The following is a 21,832-nucleotide window of genomic DNA, read 5'->3' as shown; positions in this document are numbered from 1 at the left end:
AGACCTGCACACACATGGACGTGGACATCGGCAAGCTGTTTGTTATATTTAGCTGGAACCGAAACGTTGCCAACAAATGTCAGTTTGCATGAGCAGGAGTTTACCTCTAAGCGTTTGATGGACACGTTGCTCTCCTGCTGACCCGTCTTAATAGATGTGCCGACAATCCTCCAACATAAAGAGTTCAATGCACACGCCTCATATTTCCCCACCGTGTCGTTTGGATTTTCCTCTGCATTAAAAAAGTGTCGAGCACACAAGATTTTATTTCAAAATAATTTATTTGCATATAATTGGAATGAAGACAGGTTGATACATCTGATGGCACTGCTCAGTTTCCATAGAAACAGTCAGTCTATACAGAAAGCACTGGTTCAAACCTGGACAAAATGGATAAATATATTAGTAAATAAATATATTAGTGACAGGTCACTATATTGAAATGTTCTATTATATATAAAATACAACACTATTTCATTTTCTGTCTCTTTTGTTGTTTTCTTTTTGTACACAAAGTATCCAAAATATATACTGACTCCTCCCTCCTAGTTCTGGAGGGATCTTATTTTTTTTTAACTCTTAGAAATAAAAAAGGCAGTTTCAGCTCGTGATTGTTGCAGAACAAAAAAACAAAGACGACAACAACACAAAGAGAAAGATCTTGAACAGGATGAAATCACATGAGTTAGTCCGCACTGTCACTGGACGCTACACTGTGTGTGCTGATGGGTTTTTTATGGGCTGGTTTGAAATGAAGACTATGAGCTTTATGTTTGTTTTTCAGTAAATACAATCTGCTGAAGCCAAAGTGCTGCTTGTAATTCAGTCATTTCCGTCTTACGTCTCTCTGAATATCATTGGGAACAGAGAAGAACAGCAGAGGGACCCTGTAAGGCAGGCGGAGGAAGGCTCTGTTGACACATTCGCAGGTACGTCACTGTGAGTTTCATTCTGAGATTTAAGGAAAAGGTTGAAACGAGACAGAAGACACAGCGTTCGTTAAGTTCACTTAGTTCAAGATTTTTGCCTCTTTGGTTCGACAGGTAAGAGCTTTGCGTGTTGGGAGGTTCCTCTTTCAGGATTATCTACAGTTTGGATGAATAAGGCACATGTGAGGCTTTAATAAGTGCTGCTCATTAAATTACATTACTCATAAGCTCTTTCATGGTTGTTGATGTGATGAGTTTAACTCTGTTGATGTCTCACTGCTTTCACATTTTGATTTTTAAAGGACCAGTCAGTGAGCTGTGTTGTGAGTGAAATGGTAAAGAAACCTTCCTCTCTGATCAGACATGAAGGAAACATGCTGTGTGTAAGTGCTGCTTCTCTGACAACAAAGCAGCAGTCAGTATGTCCTCCTCCTAACTTTAGATTCTGCTCCTGAAGGCTCTGGATTTGTTTGGACCAGAGAAGGTCAACGGTTTAAAGGCCACCCCTCACGGCCATTTTGGACGCCCCTCAGTTTGTCAGATATGAGAGCAGTTATCAGGTCAACAGGTGTTGCAGTGATGGAAGCGGGCAGTGGAACTGGTTCAGATAGAAGTGATTGTACCCGAGCTAAAAAGCCTCTGCATGTTTCTAATAAGCTCCAGCAGCAGAAAGCTGCTCTAACTAGGATCAATGTTGGAGATGCTTTTGAAAAATGGAGAGAGGTTAGATCGCAGAAAGATTTATAGACCGATGCAGAGCTGGCTAAACACTGAAGCTACAGTGTCTACCACATGGTGACCTGCATGAGCATCCACTCTAGAGAGGGGGACAGCTCTCTGCAATGTTTTGAATTTAGACTGCAGTACCCATTTTGAACACAAGGGGTCAGAGTTACATACTGTTCCTTTAAAGAAAGTGATTTCTTTGTCATCTTTGGGTGTTTTTATTTATTTCATCTACAAAGGTTAAAGGTTCAGAGATATAATATAAAAGCTTTTTTTTCTTTCTAATCTGTTAAATCTGAGATTGTAAAAATTTGAAAATCGTGATTCTTCTGTTCATATATATCTTTCAGGTGGAAGGATGTTCAAGTACGCATAAATCTATATACTGAATACTGAGTACTTTGTCTTAATGTGGACTCTGCTTCAGGTGCTGAAGGCCAAAAGCAGCGATGCATATCTATCACAACCCAGAATTTCAGCACTTTTACTGTGATTGATATCATCTTCGCCGTTTTCCAGTGTTTGATTGTACCTGAGATTCGTCTCAGGCTCGACTCACTACAAGCTTTTTTCAAACGTATGTTGTGGAAACAGACTCAAAGCTAGCTAACATGGCTTTAATCCAGTCGTTATAGAGTTTATAGTATTTTATACTATATATTTAATATATTTCTGCACTGTAGAGCATTCTTGTAGAGCTCTAGTAGCTGGAGGGCAGTGAGCAGGGACTGAGTATCCTGTAGAGAAGGATCACAGGGCGTAGTGATAGAACACAGGGTGAGGCCGGTTCACCCTGCGCTGATCACGGAGCGCCAACGTGTGAAGAAAACGACGAGCGATACAATAGCTTGTAATGATGACCACATTATTCAGTCAAACTGGTTCATTAAAGAAAAGTGACAACAAAAACTCAGGAGAAGATCCTGAACACACACACACACACACACACACACACACACACACACACACACACACACACACATACAAACACACACACACATTGAAAACAGCTGCCATTCTTGAAATAATGAAAACAAGGCCCATGCAAGACTCAGCAGCTGGACAAGGGGCTGAGCTTGAACCTCTCTCTCTCTCTCCTTGTGGACAGCTTGAACTGTGTTTGGGGAGTTTATGGGAGCTACATTGTTGTGGCAAAGATAATAAAATAAAAAGTCACTACAGCAGTACCTTTAAAGCCTCTGTGTGTGAGGCACATTAAGAAATCTGAGCTGAGGTAGGCTGGAGAGAAGAGCTTCTCGACGGAAGACGAAGGTCAAATGAAGCTTTAAGTACCTCGGAGAAAAATCAAGTTATTGTGAGATGGGGGTGGGGCTATACAAAGATGGAGTCTCACTTCATGTGGGCTCAGCACCCAAACGTTTGAGTCCTTTCCACCTCCTGGCACCAACTGACATTTGAGCCCTTCAGTATTTTATGTTACACTTTGTTATGGAGGGCTCCGCGTTTCCCCTGATATGATTATGACTGTTTTGATGGTGAACAATGAACTCAACCAAGCTCAGCTCGAAGGACCTTTCAGCGCGTGATGGTGACTCCACGGGGATGCTGGGAAATCTTTTCTCTGAAGGGCGTTTCTGACAGAAGGTCGTGGTCGACATGAGAGCGATCAGCCGATGAGAGACTTGTCCATTCTGGCTCCTGTAGCAGCGTGATGATGGGGATGAAATTAAAAAAAGACGTTTTCACACACCAGACTCCTCCTCTGATCCTGCGAACACAAAAACAGCTCAGGTTATCTTCAAAATAAAACAAAGAGCATGAGCAATCTTTTTATTTCTCCTTCCGGAGTGGTCTGAGATAATACCGTAAAACCTCAAACAAAAGCTCATCACAATTTGAGTGCCCAGTAAATAAAGGCAGCTCTTCATTAGAGAAGTCAAGACCCAAAAACTAAAACCGAGACCAGAGTGCAAGGCCGAGACATAAATATCGCTGACAAATCATCATGTGTGCAGGGGGCATGTCACTCACTCCCATTGTAACCAGGGGATAAAATCTAATAATGAATAAATTGAAAAAATTTGCTCTTGTAGAAAGAGAAGTTTTCCTTCGAATCACAGGGATGATGTGAGGAACAAACGAAGAATCAAGAACCCGGAAAGCACTCTGGAGCCGGCTGGGAGCGCCGGATAATCCTGCTTTAAGCGCAACAAACTCTGCAGCGTTCCAAAACCAAGGTGAACTTGAGGTTGGTCTTTACTCGAGGATGCAGAGTTGGCCAGCTTTCTGTTGGACAGGTAGGCGCCAAACACCATCAGCTCGCGTTCGCTAATGTGCTTAACTTCTTTTTGATTGCAACACATTTAACTTTTTCTCAGGTAGCTTATCGTGCAGGATCAGGCAGTAAACATACAAACGTACATGCTAACCCTGCAGACAGCTCGGTCAGCTTGTTTGAATGTTGTCTTTACTCGCTGCATGAAAACTATCACTGGCCCTGTCTTTAAGTTTAAATTGGACATTTTCTTCACCTTTCGTTTTGGTGAGAATAACATGTTTTCTTCCTGAATGAATGTCTGTGATGTAAGCGCCTAACAACACGGCTGAAAATAAAACAACAAAAGCTGTCCGATGAAAACAAAGGCCTGAGGAAGAACAAACGTAGTCAGAGAAACAAATCAAAGACCAAATACTGGTTTAACTGTTTGGTGGCCTGTAGGGACATCTCTTTGTTTTCCCTGTCAGACCAGCTGAGCACTCTCTGTCCAATCAGACGACCTCATACAGGTATAATCAGAATCTTTCAGAACAATCACAATAAGCCAAAGAGACTTCATGTTTTGAGAGACAGACGAGAGAGACACCCACCCTGATTGTGGTGTAAGGTTTGGCAGTACAAACAAATGTCTGTGTTGCGTTCACTAGCAGGACCGTGGTGAAACCTGCACGGGGGTCTGTCCATAGAGGCCCCTGGCCCCAAGAGCTGAGGCTCAGAACGAGCCTGCTGCACCCGCTTCTGCCACACAACATGGGCCCCGGCACAGCAAGGCCAGTCCTCTATACCTCCAGAGTCCAGTATGAGGGGCACAGGGAGCAGGGCGGGGTGTAGCTCAGGAGGGGGGCAGCAGAAACCAGGACCCTGACCATAGTGGATATGGATGCTGCGATCATCCTGAAGGTCCAGACTCTGGTGGTAGCAGACAGAGGGGCCGTCCAACACACAGCCCCCGACCCGCCCCAGAGGAGCGGGAGGGTGTGCGTGTCCCTGGTGGCAGCAGTGGGGCTGAAGCTGCAAGGGGATGGGGGACATGAGGACAGGAGGTCCTGAGGGGGCGCTGGGGTCATGGTCCTGACAGTCTGTCCCTGGACTGGGCCTGTCTGTAGGGTCTGGCTTTGGGCACTGGCAGGGGCCGTGCTTAAGGGGGCCCACAGGTGAGTCTTTTTCCAGGACTGCAGCAGCAGGAGGAGCAGCAGCGGCCCCTTGCTCCTCGTCTGAGCCCCTGCCCATGCCCTGGTTGTGCTCCCCCTCCTCGTAGTGGTGGTGTCTGTGGCGGTGGTAGTGGATGTGGCTGAACACAGTCTGTGGCTGCTCCTCGGGGCATCCAGCTTTGTTCACCACAGAATCCAGAGACCTGGGCCGAGCCTGGGTACAGGCCTCCAAACTGTTCCTGCGGGGGGCTCTCCCAGGACTGGGCCCATAATACACAAAAGGATCGTAGTCACTGCTCAGAGAACTACGGAAGGTGGACCAGCTGCCGTAAACCCCCTGCAGGGATACGTCAGTACAGTTCAGAACCGAGTCACTGGAAGAGCCGTGACAGGGTCCTGAGCTTGAGTCACTTGCTGGTCCATCAGCTAAGTACCCGCTGCGCTCTGTAAGGTAACTCGCCCCCGAGCAGCTGCCCTCGTCCGGCCGGCTGTGGGGAGGAGCCCCGCGTGGCTGTGGGGTGGCCGAGGCTGAGTTCTGCAGTCGTGAGCTGGAAGCACTGCGCTGAGCTGGACATGAAGAGCGATAGTTGTGGCAGGTACGCCGGGGGGTGTAGTGGTGGGAGGAAGTCCTGCAGTTGGCTCCGATCCTGTGGGGCCTCCCAGGACCCTCTGCAGGGAGGTGGTACCCACAGCTGGAGCTGAACGGCCGGCTGTTGAGGAAACGGACAGTTTGTGTGTCTCTGGGAGAAGAGCTGGTGTAGTGGGCCAGAGGGGGGTAGGGTCCAGAGGGTCCTCGAGGGTAATGCGGCCTCAAAGAGAAGGGGATGGCGTGCTGGGGGAAGGGGTGGTTGCGGGGGCTGCTGTAGGTCTGAGCGTGCAGAAAACTCTGGCTGTGCTCTGGACTCTGCTGGAGTCTGTTCCTCTGCTGCTGCCGCTCCGTCCCTGCAGGCCAAAGAAGAAGTCAGAAGACTGAAGAAAATACTGCAGGTAAGAAACATTTTAATTTCATGGAAGAGCATCGAAAAACTAAATAATCTGAAACATTGATCGTCTGTCAAGGTGCAGGTGTCAATAACAGCTGATCCTTGACTGTGAAAACTAGAACTGTACAGTTAAAACCCTCATCAAGTATCAGAAGATGTAGACGATGTTGCAAACAGCCTCGACAATTAATGTGCTGTCTTCTCTGACAACAATGCAGCAGCCAGTGTGTTTAGAACTTTAGATTCTGGTCCTGAATGGATTTGTTTGGACCAGAGAAGGTAGGCGGTTTTAAGACCCCCCCCCACTCGCCCCTCTGTTTGTCAGATATGAGAGCAGTTATCAGGTCAAAGCAAAAGGTGTTGCAGTGATGGAAGCGGACAAGAGAACTGGTTCGACAGTGTTCAACAGAAAATTACCAATCCTGCCTTTAAATAGAAGAACATCAAAAATGATTTACTGATCATAAAGCTTAAGAACAAAACTTAACTGTAAACATGCTTCTCCTCACCCATGATGTTGTGCATGCAGAGGGGACAGGTGCGGTGCTGCAGCAGCCAGGGGTCCACGCAGTCTTTGTGGAACTCATGAGCACAGGAGATGATCCTCAAATGCTGGGATGAGAATCAGAAACGGGTAGATTTAAGGAGGGTTAAATGATTCAACTCGGCATAATGCAGTTTGTTCCTCTCTCTCCTCCTACCTGGCCGTCCTGAAACTCTTCCAGGCAGATCGCACAGACGGGGCTGGAGTTGGAGCTGCTGGCTGAGCCCCAGGCTGCACGGTGGCGCTGAGAGCTGGAGCAGCCCTGAGAGTTGTAGGTTTTTGTCTCCAAGCGACCGATGGCCCTCATGGTCTGCTGATGGACCGAGTCCTGCAGGCATCAGAAACCAAGGTTAGAGTAACATGTGGCCGCTCCAAAGACTCATCATTGAGTCATCATTTTCCCGCTCTCTGCAACATCTTAGTACGGATTCACAAAGCACGGAGCTCTTGTGATATTCAGACACAAACGAGCCATAAATGCTGTAGCTCTCCGTGCAGTTACTTCTTGTTTTGCGTCTGAAAGTGGAGAAAAGCCGTCTGCACCTTTACTCTGAGCAGAGCTGAGGTTTAAGCTGGCGAAGAACATGAAGATGACGTGTGAGGAAGGGAGCGAGGGGAACTGTTCCAGGGTTTCATGCATGTGTTGGTGAGGCCGAGCAAGAGTGGGGTGCAGGGTTTTTTCTTTATGATGGAAAAGTCTTATTTCCTGCACACACACCCACACCATGAGATAGGACTTGTGAACACCTTTTAAAACGATGCCGGAGTCTTTGAAAAATGTTAAATAAGTTTTATTGTTAAGGACAAAGTGTACTCTTTGAAAGTACATCCTCAACTGACAGCCTCGGTCTGATTTAAGCCCTGAATATATTATTAAAAGACATATTTACAGGCTTTGAACAGATCATTTACTTTGCATTTCACTGACTCAGAGAAGGGAAATACACAGGACTTGATGGCATTCATTAACACCACTGTGCCTGTGGCAATCAATCTTTGGACTGGACGTTATATTTTTCGCTCCTTCTTAAAGGTTAGGCGGCCATACAAGCAGCGCAGTCCTTTTGTGAATCAGGCTCATGTTGCTGTGACTCACCCAGGTTCTGTTGGACTTGCACTTGTAGCGGAAAGCAAAGATCAGCACGATGGTCACGATAGCGAGGACGATGGTGAGCAGGATACCGACGTCATAATGTGGCTGAAAGAAAAGAAGCAAACAAAGAGCGAAGATTGAAAACGGTTTGATAGTCAACACTCTCGCATCTTGGGACATGACGTCCTCAGAGAAACGAGAATACACGTCCGACATGTAAAGCTGCTCCAACACTAAATCAGCCAGCAAGGGGTTGGTGCCTTGCTCAAGGGAACTGTAGCAGTGCTCACATAAATCTGGGACACAAACCAGTGACCTTCCAGATCCGAACCCAAGTCTCTACAGATCAAGCTACTGTGTCCCCTCCTATGGGTTCTATTCAATCTAAAGTTTAGGTAAAATATCGTAACAAAGCAAATTAGCAAAGAGGAGCTACATCAGGAAGTTTATCGTGATAATGTCAACTGTGCAGCTGAGAGTTTAGTGTTAGCCAAAGCTAGCTGGATGTTAACAATCAGTGTTCATTAATCACAAATCCTCAGGCTGTAATTCAAAAAGAATTCAAAGGGAAGAACATTCAACAAAGAAGCTCTGTGTTTCTTCAACACTCGTTAGCTCACACAGGTCAACACAGCCACGCTAACGTTCGCTTAGCTTGATTTTATGTTGCGTTGTAGTCAAGAACAAACTCATCCACGACACACCAAGACCTACGTGAGAGCTCCGAAACAGGACCAAAACATTTATGGATCCAGGCCGAGAAACCACCAAGACCAAGACTATAAATATCACTGAAAAATCATCTTTTGATCAGGGGGCGTGTCACTCACTTAGACCGTAAAATAAATTGAAATATTCATTGTTTAACAAAGGGGAGACTTCCTTCTAATCACAGTGATGGCGTGGACAAAAAGCCAATCAGTGGCTACCGTCTTGACCGGCTTTGATTCATGACTGGTATTAAAACCAGGACTGATCTCGAGTACTACAACACTGATTTGAGGATCTTTCAGAGAACTGATTGAGACCTCACAACAATGATAGACATTCATTTAAGTTATCAGGGTTTTAAAAAGGATCTTTAGAGAGTGTTTAATAGCTTCTTTCTCCTTAATTCAGGGTTTCAAATGTTGTTTTTGGAGAGGTCCATCTGCATCCCAGAATCCAACCTACATGGATCCATCTTAATGTCTTTGTGACTGCACACAAGCTTTCACATAACTTTGTCCTGCTGGGTCCTTCCTCTTCTTCCTGCCAAATGCAGGATAATAATCTGTGTTTCAGTGCTCACCCATCTCACCGGCTCCACCAGGATCTCGATGCGAACTTTGGCCTCCTCGTTCTTGTTGACCAAACCCATCAGCACCTCTGCGTCCTCAGCCTCCACCAGCACGACCGGACGGGGAAGAGAGTCTGTTTCTCGCAGCTGACAAAGACGCAGGAGTGTAAGTGAAGTGCTTTTTCACCTTTTGACCGATTATCACGTGTTGGCTCTAAACTCACCTCTGCAGCAGCGTTGGCATCATCACTGACATCAAAGATCACAGCCTGAGCTCCTTTATCCAGAGCCATGCGAGCCTGGAAGAGACAACAGAAGAGAGGGCAGTTAGCATCTACACATACAGACACACATGTGACTGCACTAGAAAGGAAACTTCATCAGTGGAGAGCAGACATCTGAAGACTATCACAGTCCACTGTCTGAAGCCACCACTAGGTGGCAGTCATACACTGAGGCTCCTCTTTTCCACCTGACTCTCACACTTCAGAGCTGCTGCTGCCTGAGCCAAACACTTCAAACATCTTTGAATGTAAACTGAAGACCCTTCATTTTAAAGCCGCAGCCCCTCTGAAAGTGTTATAAAGCACATTTTTCATACGAATCAAATGCAAAGACTCATCAAATAATGAGAGAACAAAAAGATGGTGAAGACAAAAAGAGGGACGACAGGAGAGCTTCTGGTATCGCTCAAAGCATCGGGGCTCATACAGGGGAGTATTACAGCGGGAAAAAAACTTCAAGAACATCAGTATAAAAGACCCAGGTACTCAGGACACCACCGTGTAGGTTCTTCAGGGGACAAACAAAGTAGAGACTAACGGTAATCAGCAATAGATATGTCATTACAACAATAGAATGGTCAGGGCGCCGATAGCCTAGCGCCGACCTCTGACCTTTTCACTCTCTCTCCTCCTAACACTTCCTGTCTCTCTTCACCTGTCCTGCGCAATAAAGGCACAAGTTCATTTCTTGATCATTGTGTGCAGGTGGTGTGTCTGGTTATGTTTTTCTCTTCTTAACATTCTGACTTTATGAAGAATTTAGATCTAAGACTCTCACTGATTTCCTTTCTCCAAACATCCTCCCTCCAAAGAACAACTGCACTGTCTCATAGTGTCCAATGTGCGTGGGGCTGTGGTCCTCTGAGCGTGCAGCCTGGGTTCAGATCTGAATTGCGGCTCCTTTCCCGCCTCTCTCTCTCTCTCTCTGTGGTTTCCTGCTCGTCCACTGTCCTGTCTCTACATTACCAAAAATCAATCTTTCTCCCTAACAGTGTTCACACGCTCCATGTGATATCCATTCCTTCTGCCTGCATTAATATCATAATCATTAATATTACAACCCTGACTGTGTCTCGTGAGTTGTAACCTTCAGAGAGCCGAGATATTAAGTCTGTTCTATCAGCTGTAGTCGTACTGCGCTGTGATTGGACACCGTGTCCTCGTCACCTCCTGGCTGACCTGCAGACGTGCGTGTCAGATCTGTTTGTTTGTTGCTCTTCAAAAGCAGAAATACTTTATTGGGCATCAGCAGAGAACCTATCGCTCTCTTTACATCAACATCTCATCACAAGCGCTGAAGCATCCGCCGTCTGCTGACGCTTCATGAAGGGGAGACACAAGTTTAAACACCAAATCACCGGGGTCAAACACCAAGCACGGATTTCTAACCTTCAGGGGAGGGCAGGACAAACGCACAAGCACATGTTAACACACATCAGATGTGTTCGTGTAAAGACGTTCAGGTAAAAGCTTCACTCAGCTAATCCATTAATCAAGCTAATGAAAAACATCTCACGTCAGGTGACGGCGCTGATCCTCTCTGACACGTTAAAAAGAGAATGACACTTCCTTTGTAAACAACACAAGTCTCTCACCTTTTCATCCCGGGTTCAACGCTCTGGATACACTGAAACACAGACGACTGCTACAGCAAACAGAGAGGCTGTCAAATTCAGAACACAGTGGATTCATTGTGGACAAAAGAACACTATCCAGATCTGCGAGAATGACAGGAGGGGACAAGAAAAACAGGGAGGCGTTGTGCTTATTATTGATGATCCAGCCCCAAGAACCTCAAGTCACATCGACCTCCATTCACAGAATCTAGAAGGTCTGTAAGGCAAGTGCAAGTTCAGACCCAGACCAGCATCCTGTGCAGGCCCGTCGCTAAAACCTGACCTACTCCAGAAGATCCAAAGTGAGTCTGAACACTCAAACACGCACGCACTTAAACATGCACGCTTCCTGAAATATTTGACATAAGCTACCTTTTTTCCACAAACCTAAACTGCTGCGTTGCCTCACAAAAACACAAAGGATTTTGGATTGACTCTTAAATAACGCAATTTAGAAGATGGCGAAAAAAAATAGTAAAGATTTGTGTTCTTTAACATTTGAAGCGACTTTTTGATCCAGTAGATGTCGCCCCTGAGCTCTAGCATGAAACCAAAACAAACTGCTGTTTGGCTGATCACCTCCATACTGAAGCCTCCGCCCTCCTCCACTCACGTCCACAGAAATGAGTTATCAGACAAATAATTAATCACCATGGAGCTCAAGCGACGGACAATTTGTCCTATTGTTAGTGTGCTAATGTTAGCGCTCTTTCGTTAGCTCGTAGCTTCACATTGCGTGTAAACTGACACAGAGTGACTGTGATTTAAAAACTCTTACGTGACATCCAAATAATCAGTGAGTATGTTCTTCTTCTTCTCTCTAGTCCTTGACTAAAACAGTGTTTATACACAAGAGGAGAAGCCGGCCGACCTGTACCTGTAAACACAGCTCTAACAACAACACAGCCAGTGGGACTCAAGCTTCTCCCTCATTGTACACAGTCAGGACTCACAGACACATTTACACAGGAGAGACTGGATTTCTTATGTGGAACATGTCGCACATTCTGCGTTGAAGTAATCATCATGTATCCCTCCTTCATAATGAGGGGCCAGAATGTCGACGCCAAACAGACGTTTTAAGGATTGATTGAAGATTTAGTTTGCTGTTGATGGAATGTGTTTACTTCTCAGTTATGTTCGAGTGGTTATGAATTAATACTTGCTGGTTGGAGAGGGAGGACGGTGCACGTTTACAGCCCCGCCCCTTCATAGTCACGTGAGTGCAGCACCTGTCATTGATCAGGTTGTCCGAGTGGGATGGCTGAACAGTTTTAGACAAACAGTAACACAACAAAATGCCAAGTGTTGATTAAGTTTGATCGCGTGGAGACGCACCGACCACTCCTTCCTCCCCTCCAGTACGGCCGATCCTTTTGTTTAATGTGTGGATCTTGTGAGAATGAGTAGCAGTGTTTAATTGGTCGCTTGGGCGCGTCAAAAACGAACACAAATCCTGTAGAACCACCAGGAAAGAGGACAAGGATCGTTGTGTAGTGTTTGAGCATGCCCGGTTAATAGTTGGAAACATTGTCCCACAGAAAAGCTGCTGGTAAACAAAGACAGCCTTCGTTCGTTTCTCTGGTCAGAAAGAGGTCAAATAAAACATTTACATATCCCCTCCTTTGATCCGACTTCCAGCTCTGGTGCTGCAGCCTTTATCCTGTTCCTCAGAGCAGTAATTGTAGTACATGCATGGGCCTAAATGGGGTGCGGTCACACAGAACGAAGAAAAAATAAAAGGCTGGATCTTTGACATGTGGGAATTTGCTTTACCTGGGGTTCAAAAGTTCCTTACCCAGCAGCCCTGAGCCTGTTCGTCCTCTAATCGAGGGGATAAATGCAGGGAAGCCTGATTCTGCGGTCCAGCTCACACATGCACAAAGACACGCTGAAGCAGTGCGGAGATTCAAAGAGTCGTCTTCAGTTTAAGAATATGTTATGATATATTCCCCCACCGGTGCTGCTGTGGTCTTATTATGCCTCAGTATTAGCAGTAGAAACACCACAGAGCGGTCGCCAACCCTACGCCTCAACTGAGCCTGCTGACTCTTGTGATATGATTAATAGGAGATATTTTTAAGCTTTAATGATGCTATGAAAAGCTCTGATGCTAACATGACAGCACGAGTGCCTCCACATCTCCGTGTTTTGTTCTGGTCGGCTGTGAATCAGACATGGCTGTGGTTGAGAAAACACCCATCCTCATGCTGTGCAGTCAAACACATGATTAAACACGATTTGGCATTTGGGGAAAAACAACGGCAGCGTTGGAGATGACTGCGGTTCTGCATCAGAGACGTCATCAGTGGAAGACTAACAAACAACACACATACCACAACAGGCTGCTTCTACTTTTAACACTGACGGGGTTGTGACAGAGAGCGTAGGACAACAAGGGAAATGTTCCCACTGACGGGGTTTCACACAAGCCTGCTGGGAAGGAGCAGCAGGTAAATTGAGGAGGAGGCTGTCACACATGAACACACCTGAGATGGTTAGAGTGACATCATCACTTCTTAAAGGTGACATATTATATAAAATCCACTTCACAATGTTCCTTTAAGACTAATATGTTTCTCTCGTCTGTCGACAAACCCCCCAATGAAGACTTTAGCCTGCTCCTCTTTTCAGAAAATGTGTGATCAAACAGGCCTTTTTGAGATTTGCCCTTCATGACATCACAAAGGGCAGTAGCCCCTCCCCCAGGTGGGTGACACACCCACAGCAAAGTGTTTATTCTGCCCTCTGAGTCTGCCTTCTCACCGTAAATAATAGGACACGGAGCAAGAAAGCCCGAGCTACCCGAGCCCTTCCAGAGAGGGGCGTGGTCAGACACAGCTCATTTACATATTTAAAGCTACAGACACAGAAACAGCCTGTTCTGATCAGGGCTGAAATAGAGGGATTTATAGGCATGATCAAATACAGGATCAGAGTGGATTTACAACCAGACACTTCACACGTTTTGAGGAGCTCTGAGACGTATTTACAGTGAAGAGGAGGAGGATATTTGAACATTAAATATAGTAGCCCATGCAAAAAGATCAGAGCTAGTCTGATACTGAACTCGTATTCAGGACTTGTACATGTGGAGTTAGTAACATTAACAACAGCCTTGTTCTATTTAAGTGTGAGTGAGACAGCATGAGGAATACCAGCACCATGACAGTGATGCAGTGATGAGGTTCAGATGTCATTCCTTTTATTTGTCCCACTTGTTTATTTTTACTCAGCCAATAAAAAATGCCCTGTTTGATGTCACTATGTGTGGAATTTAAAAACGTCTTCTGGCTGTATTTTGATAAACTCCAGAGTCAATGTAAGAGGTTTCAGCGTTTTATGTCGAGGCTTAAACCCTTCTGGTAAAACTCAAAGTATTGTTTTACTATCTCTATCTCTGAACTATTAATGTGACTTGGAGCACTTGAAACACTTATTCACTGCATGCCACATTCAAACACTAATTGATGTACAGGGATCATCCCGTTCATACACATTTGCACACCGCTGCAGGCTATTCCAGCTGGGATCGAACCACCAACCTTCCAATTGAGAAGTACAAATCTACCTCTAATCCACAGCCCGACCTTTGATTGACAGTTAAACAAAAGGGGAACAAATTAATTGCTGCACAAGATATCAGGTGTTCTACTCCATGCAGTCTTCAACAGCATCAAAGTTCAGGGCCTACATGACCCACAATGCAACTCTAATGAAGCCTCAAGCTTCATCCTGGAGCAGACCTGTTTCTAACTCCTCTGGCTCAGTTTTCAAAACATATTTCAAGTCTTCAGATCCAACTGAAGCTGACTCAATGACATCACTTGAGCAACCTTATGGGACTTCCCTCAGGAGCTACAAAATACACAAGAGCTGTAAACAGACTTTAAATTGTTGTTCTCTTTTGATTCAAACTTCATTAAACTCCATCTGTTAGCGACGACCATCGCTGAGGATAAAGCACTGACAGAACACAAACAGAGCCTGTCTCTTCGCTCACCATCAGTGTCTGCAGCGTGCTTCAACAAAATCATATTCAGTCTGCCATTAAAACACAAATTCTACACAGTGACTTAAACTGTTTCACCTGCTGAAGCCGGGAGACAGGTCCAAACCGACCAAGCCTCTATGTTACACTGTACTACGAACAGCTCTTGGCAGACTGCAGTATTATAACCACAGCTCATCTGGCATGAACCACAGATCTCAGACAGTGATCTGCCCTCTGCAGCGTGGCCTCATCGGGGCCAGGCCTCGCTGTTTGTTTACATCCCTGCTGAAGTGCGGACTGTAAACCGGGCCTGGCATCACCTTGTGTTCTCGACAGGACAGAAACAAACTCCAGTGCCCTGATGTCTTCATTTCACAAGAGAGACGAGACAAGGTTTTTCAAGTCGCCTGACACAATGGCCTCGTCTGTTAACGTCTCAGTGTTTGGTCACATGTTGCAACATAGCAGAACAAAAACAAGAGGGCAGCAACAACAATATGACACACAGACGGAGAAACTTCTGCTGCATAGTTATGATAACAGTGACCCAGTGGTAAACTCTAATACTGACAGCAGATCTTAAGGCTTTGCATTAAGAAAGATGTTCATCTTGAAATGTGGCTTGAATAGTAAGAATGCATGCAGACCATGTTTTTCTTTATCAACATCTCCCTCCACGTGAACTCAAAAGGTGTCAAGCAGCTCTAAGTAGTACAGTCCAATATGGTCAAACCCTGATCTTGCTTGCATTTCTACAGCCAAGGGTACCCTTACTTGGTAAGTTGAGTGTAAGCTGGATAGGGATAGTGGCGTCATCTACGTAATAGCACGGCACAGTGAAGCAGGTCAACACTTTATTTAACTTCAGCTAATTAATGAGCATGAATACAAACACCATTAGTTACAGCCCATGACACACTGCGGTGATAAATCTGTTCATGTTGCATCTGCTGCTCTCTGATCACCTCCCTGCTTTAAAACGTGGGACAGGACTTTATTTACTCTCTCTCCTCTCTGTGAGAGTCCACATCACACAGGACACTAGGTCATTACAACATGGAATCAGACCGATTGTGGGAATGTAGTGCGAGAGTGAAAGAGGTAAAGAAAGGGAGAAAGGGAAGAGGGGAGAGGAGCGAGCGAGGCTGGTGGTGCTGCTGCATAAGTGACTAATGACAGAGTACAGAGCTCCGGCCTGCAGGTCTGAGGCCGACTCTCTGCTCTGTCATTTCTCCTGACTGGCCCGGCACACTGGAACCCGAACTGAAGCACTGGGACACACCGCACGTCTAAATGAGGAGCAGACGGGGGCGAGGTCTGCTGGTAAAAAAGAGGGGTTAGGGGAGGGGAGGAGTAAGTGGGATTTAAACAGTCTGTCTTGATGTTCGGGAAACTGAGTTTTACTCATCTGTTTTAGTCTGCAGAATATTTAAACAGTAAATAGACTTGAGTGTGTCTCTTTTCTAGTCTTCTGACGACTCAAAGCGCTTCCACACTTCAGATCACAGCCACACTTTCACACAGTGACTGTAAAGGCTGCTGTCTAAAGAGTTCATCAGTATTAACGGATCCTATTTATACACATTCATACGCTGCGGATGAAGCAGTGGGAGCAACTTGGGGTTAACTGCCGATTTCCACATAATACGCGCACTCTGCAGTCTGTCAGCGGCATGGTTTTGCTGCATCGGACGGAGCGCATCCTGCTCTACCCTCAAGCAGCGGTACACACATCTCAGGAGAACTACAAGATCACAGGAGAACTACAAGGTCACAGGCAAACTACAAGATCACATGAGAACTACAAGATCACATGAGAACTACAAGGTCAGAGGAGAATAAAGAGGAAAATGTGCGTCATCTTGCTTTGTCTCTCTGAGGAGGAGTTGTTGTTGTTCATTGGGTTCCTGTTTTGCCGTAATGTTGATAAAGTGATAGAAAGCATGATTGTGAGTCTGTATGTCGAGTTTTATTTAGAAAATCCCCAGATGCTCTGACGTTTCCTCGTCTCACTTCCTGTCCGGCTCGTTCTATTCTGTGCAGTTTGACGCGTGCCTGCAGCGTGTACTTTCAAAAATAGACTGGCAGCATATTTGAAAGGGAGTAGAGCGTAGTGGCGCTGCTGGCACGCTCCGGAGACGGACCGTGGCGCTCGCTGTGGAAACAGAATCGTGGACTGGAGCGGCAGTCCACAGAAGCGTAGTGCTTGGTGCTGATGGTCTGCAGAGATCACATGTGGAAGGATGGGGAAATTGGCAGTGAGTTTCTTGCCCAAGGACACAGAAGGCTGCAGGAGCTGAGGCTTGAACCCCCAACCTATCGATTGGGAAATGACCCACTGTACCACTGATACAGCGTACACTGCAGGATATGAATAAAAATCTAGAATTATCAGATGGTTAGTGAACACACACTGTACAGTGCTGATCCAGACGCACAGATGTTCTCAGTGTTCTTGTCTCAACTACTTCAATAAATAATAAAACAATGCAAACACCAGGGCCACACGGTTTAGCTTGAACTGTTGTTTATCTAGTGTTGGCGCTGTATATTTAAGTCTAATTGTGTGTAAATCATTGCTGTGTGTAAAAGTGTGTGTGTGTGTGTGTGTGCTGCATGATTGCCACTGGCTGCGCAGTTTGTTGGAGGAGGCTGGGTGTGGCCCTGCTGGGTATCCATTACTCACTGGGGTACTTTGATGTGGGGCTGCAGGAGTGTGTGTGTGTGTGGGGGGGGATGTAGCAATGCATGAAGAAGTGGAGGGGGGGTGGGGGTGGGGGTGGGGGCAAGAGGGGCCGGGGTGGGCATGTCAGGGCAGGTGAGAAGATTCTACGCTCTCAGGAAAAGTATTGAGCCTGAGGGGGTTGGGTCTGAATCACACACAATCCTCCTTATTCGACTTTCTACTTATCCTGACACACACACACACACACACACACACACACACACACACACACACACAGACACACAGACACACACACACACACACACACCGACACACACACACCGACACACACACACACACACAGACACACACACACACACACACACACCGACACACACACACCGACACACACACACACACACACACACACACACACCGACACACACACACACACACACACACACACACACACACACACACACACACACACCGACACACACACACACACACACCGACACACACACACACCCCGGGCTCTGCCACCTTTCTGAACAGGGACACCGGAAAAAGTCTCTCTCTCACTCTCCCTCTCTCCCCCCCCCTCCTCTCTCTCTCTCTCTCTCTCTCTCTCTCCCCCTCTCTCTCGCCCTGGCTGCACTGTGTCACAGATTTGAAATGCAAAGCACAAGGTGACAGAGAAAGACCGAAGTCATCTGATATACTATCGCCCGCTAAACACATCCTCAAACATCAAAGAGCCGGGCAGCCTGCGGGGCAGATGAGACTGATGTGGCAGCCGGTGACAGCCGTGATGATGGAGCCGAGAGGCACGACCCCTTCCACACACACACACACCAAGATCTGACCTCCACATACACCCTGCAAAGCAGACCAGTGAATGCCCGGGCACAGAGAGGGTACGTAGAGGGTAAACTGGTCATGGAACAGACTGAAACTAATACTGATGCCAAGCAAAGACAAACGAGACTGTTCCTATATCCATTATTTATTTTTAAAGTCTGTTCCTGCTGCCACCTGCTCCGTATCAAACCAAGAAGTTTACACCAGCAGGGCCTGTACACCACCCTGCCTTTAAAGACAATAAGCCACAGGAGATGAGGTGTCACTTTGTCCATAGGGGGCGCCAAAATTGTCACAATTACACGTGTTCATCATCTTGGAAAAGTACTCTACCTCTGAAGCAGTCTGAAACCAGAAGACAGACACGACTCTGATCTTAAATATGAACCTGGAGCCAGGAGAAGGGGAGCCTAGTGTGACGTAAGGACTAGTGGTGGGCATATCAGGCTACATTGATCTGCTCCAAGATAATTGGATAAATAATACCTTCACTCCTGCTCCTCCTAAGCTCAGGATTTTACACGTTACATCTTGTCTCTTTAATCCGACATGAGACAAAGTGTTGGAATGACAACTTAAGTACCTCGTTAAACCACAAACGTTGTGTTCGGATTTTTGTGCGGCTACTTCTCTCCTTCAGATTTAGAAACTAAATAATAATAATAACGATAAAAACAAAGAAAGGAGGACAACAGGAAATAAACTGACTGTAACTTATTATATTATTTCCCGAGAGCTAAAACTTTTTGGTAAGCTAATTGGGAGGTTAAAGCAGCAGTATGTAACTCCTGACCCCTAGTGCTCAAAATTTAGCCAGCTCTGTATCGGTCTGTAAATTTGTCTGCGTTCTAACCTCTCTCCATTTTTCAAAAGCATCTCCAGTATTGATCCTAGTTTGAGCAGTAGTTTCCATCACTACAACACCTGTTGCTTTGACCTGATAACTGCTCTCATAGCTGACAAACTGAGGGCAGTCCAAAACCGCTGTGTGGGGGGGCCTTCAAACCGCCGACCTTCTCTGGTCCAAACAAATCCAGAGCTTTCAGGAGCAGAATCTAAAGTTAGAAGGAGGACATACTGGCTGCTGCATTGTTGTCAGAGGAGCAGCAATTCAATACAGCATGTTTCCTTCATGTCTGATCAGAGAGTATAAGCTCAATTTTAATGCATAGAGTTCTATAGATGATTGTTAAACAGGCTAACAAAGCAAATTAGACCAACAACAAACTTTAAACTCAGTGGAAAAAAACACAAACAACTCCTGGAACAGCTTTTCAAAAATGAACTTTTTAGCATTTTCAGCTTAGGTGTGTGTGTGTGTGTGTGTGTGTGTGTGTGTGTGTGTGTGTGTGTGTGTGTTTTCATATTTCAAACTCCTTTTTTGTAAACATGTGACCGAACCAGACTCCCCCTCCACCAAACAATCACTGTGATTACCTACTGTAAAGCTGTGTAAACATGCTAAATAGTTCTCTCTAAATTAATTACAGCAGTAACTACACCTCCATATACTTTAATGACTGCGGCTCCTGACTGTAAGACGTGTAATTAAGTCAACCACGCCGTTTTAATGGACGCAAAGAGAGAGCGTTTGATCCTTGACGTACAGACTCTAGATGTCACATTGAACGCAAACATACCAGACTCCACCTCTGACGCTTTCTCCTCACGTCTGCAAACATCTGGAGAGACTTTTGAATACCTCAGCTGTGAAAGTTTTGAAATAGTCTCTCAGAGAAGCCACTATCTCTTTATTGTTTATATGACACTCAATCAAGTGTTTGGATTGGTGATTGGGTCGTGAATAGTCCTCCTTTGAGTGGAAAGAGCTTTGTAGGCTTGGTATCAGGGTGTTGATACATTCCTGTTCAACTGATCGGAGCAGATCTACCGGAGCGAGAGAAAGTGTCCCGCATGCAGTTCACTCAGTTTGTGGCTGCAGCTCCGGAGAGGATCTTTTCTCTCGTCGAGCGGCGGCAACACAGAGACTCAAAGGAAGACAATTAGAGGGCCTTTCCCGGCCTTTTAAGAGGCAGATAATGTTCTTGTTTTGATAAAGCATCCTGTTATTTAATCAGGCCTGTAAGTGAGAGCCTGACAACCCTCCTACAGCCTCCCTCTTCTCCGTCCCCTCCCATCATTCCTGCCCTGAGCCCTCCATCTCATTCAACAGCTCTTGTAAGCCTCCAGGAATTCATTCTTGGAACGGAGCGAGCGGTGAGCCGTGTCTTTCTGCAGAGCAAACACACACACACACACACACACACACACACACACACACTGGGCCAGCAGAGTGACAACTGAACACGCACGCTGTCGTTAAATGAGATGAATCTGCACACGTATGAAATAACGCAGATACTACGATGAATACGAGAGCGTATGGTCGTTGCACAGCTACAGTAGATCAACGCAGATCACAGCTGTGTCAATCGGTTTGTTTATGAAAATGAGACCTAACACTTCTTTGACATTTATGGTAGCTATTTACAAGCAGTGAAAAAAACTGATTTTACAGCTCCTGCTTCACACCTCAAGGCGCTGAAATTCCCAGCAGGCCGTAATAAAAGAAAAATAAGACAGAGTTGCACTGAGCTCACATTCTGGCAAAGGGGGGAGAACGCTTCCTGAGGCTTTCGTTAAGTAAACGTGGATATATTAAAGTTCTACTTAAGTTGTTAATGTTCTTGGCTGGTTTACTTTGGTACGATTTCACAGTTTGATAAGTGGTTTGGCATTTTAAGGGCCTGTGCAAACTGGCGGCGCCCATCTTCAATCCAGCACGGATGGAGTTCAGCGTCAGCTGTTGCTGCGCGCACGGCGCTCTCAGTTGAAACCAGTTCAGATTTTGGAACAGCGCCATGCCCGTCAATGTCACATCTCGCTATACAAACAATCAAAATCATGAAGGGGCGGGACTTCTGATATCAGCTTTGTCGACTGAAATGGCGGAGGATCTGACTCGTTAGGTGTTGAGCTGCTGTCCTTTGCATCCTTTCATGCTTCCTTTGTGCGTTCCATTAACCGCGGGGATGTGGGTCTTATTGATGACATTTTCTGCTGATTTGCCCACGTGACGTTTGGACATCGAGGGTTTAAAGGGTCAGCTTTAAGAAAATTATTCAGAAATGGTCCGTTTTTATGCTGATGCTCTTGTTTCCTTTTGCAGCTCATTTCGAAGCATCAGGAATCATTTCAGCCTGGGGTTTAGTTCATCATTTTTTAAAAGTGGACAGAAGACAGCACTAGAAATAAAAGTCTTTTTGAGTCATCAGCTTGCTGATAGATTGTAATTGTATCCTCGGGTGTCCAGACTTTTTGGACTGTGCACTGACTTGTGCAGTGATGCCCTGATGGTTGTTACATCACATCGACTTTTCAGTAACACAAGATAATGGCAACCTCTTCTGAGCTTCATTCTTCAACTAAAGACAATATGTTCGTCTAAATTCACAATTTCAGCGCTTC

At 45.8% G+C, this 21,832-nt stretch overlaps 1 protein-coding gene across 5 annotated transcripts in view; it reads right to left on the bottom strand.

Moving 5' to 3' along the window:
* Nucleotides 1-562: 562 nt before the first annotated feature.
* Nucleotides 563-21,832, bottom strand: part of rnf43 (ring finger protein 43) — a gene marked incomplete at its 3' end in the record, with an annotated part of 85,688 nt that continues 64,418 nt past the window's right edge. The window contains exons 3-10 of one of the 5 annotated variants that reach the window (XR_013780116.1): nucleotides 9,169-9,243; nucleotides 8,957-9,091; nucleotides 7,669-7,770; nucleotides 6,730-6,900; nucleotides 6,517-6,640; nucleotides 4,485-5,987; nucleotides 2,609-3,384; nucleotides 563-2,578 (exon numbers count right to left, since the gene is read on the bottom strand). Coding sequence is in view for 3 of the 5 variants with exons in the window: in XM_079355947.1 (XP_079212073.1) it covers nucleotides 4,450-5,987; nucleotides 6,517-6,640; nucleotides 6,730-6,900; nucleotides 7,669-7,770; nucleotides 8,957-9,091; nucleotides 9,169-9,243 (2,145 nt within the window). Of the gene's footprint in view, nucleotides 3,385-4,449; nucleotides 5,988-6,516; nucleotides 6,641-6,729; nucleotides 6,901-7,668; nucleotides 7,771-8,956; nucleotides 9,092-9,168; nucleotides 9,244-21,832 lie in introns of those variants that run through there. The other 4 variants (XR_013780117.1, XM_079355948.1, XM_079355949.1 and 1 more) reach the window with 4 other exon arrangements.

Source organism: Symphodus melops (genome assembly GCF_947650265.1).
Source record: "Symphodus melops genome assembly, chromosome: 11".
Classification (NCBI taxonomy): domain Eukaryota; kingdom Metazoa; phylum Chordata; class Actinopteri; order Labriformes; family Labridae; genus Symphodus; species Symphodus melops.
The sequence above is the reverse complement of the archived record's forward strand: the minus strand, read 5'-3'. Positions and strand labels throughout refer to the sequence as shown.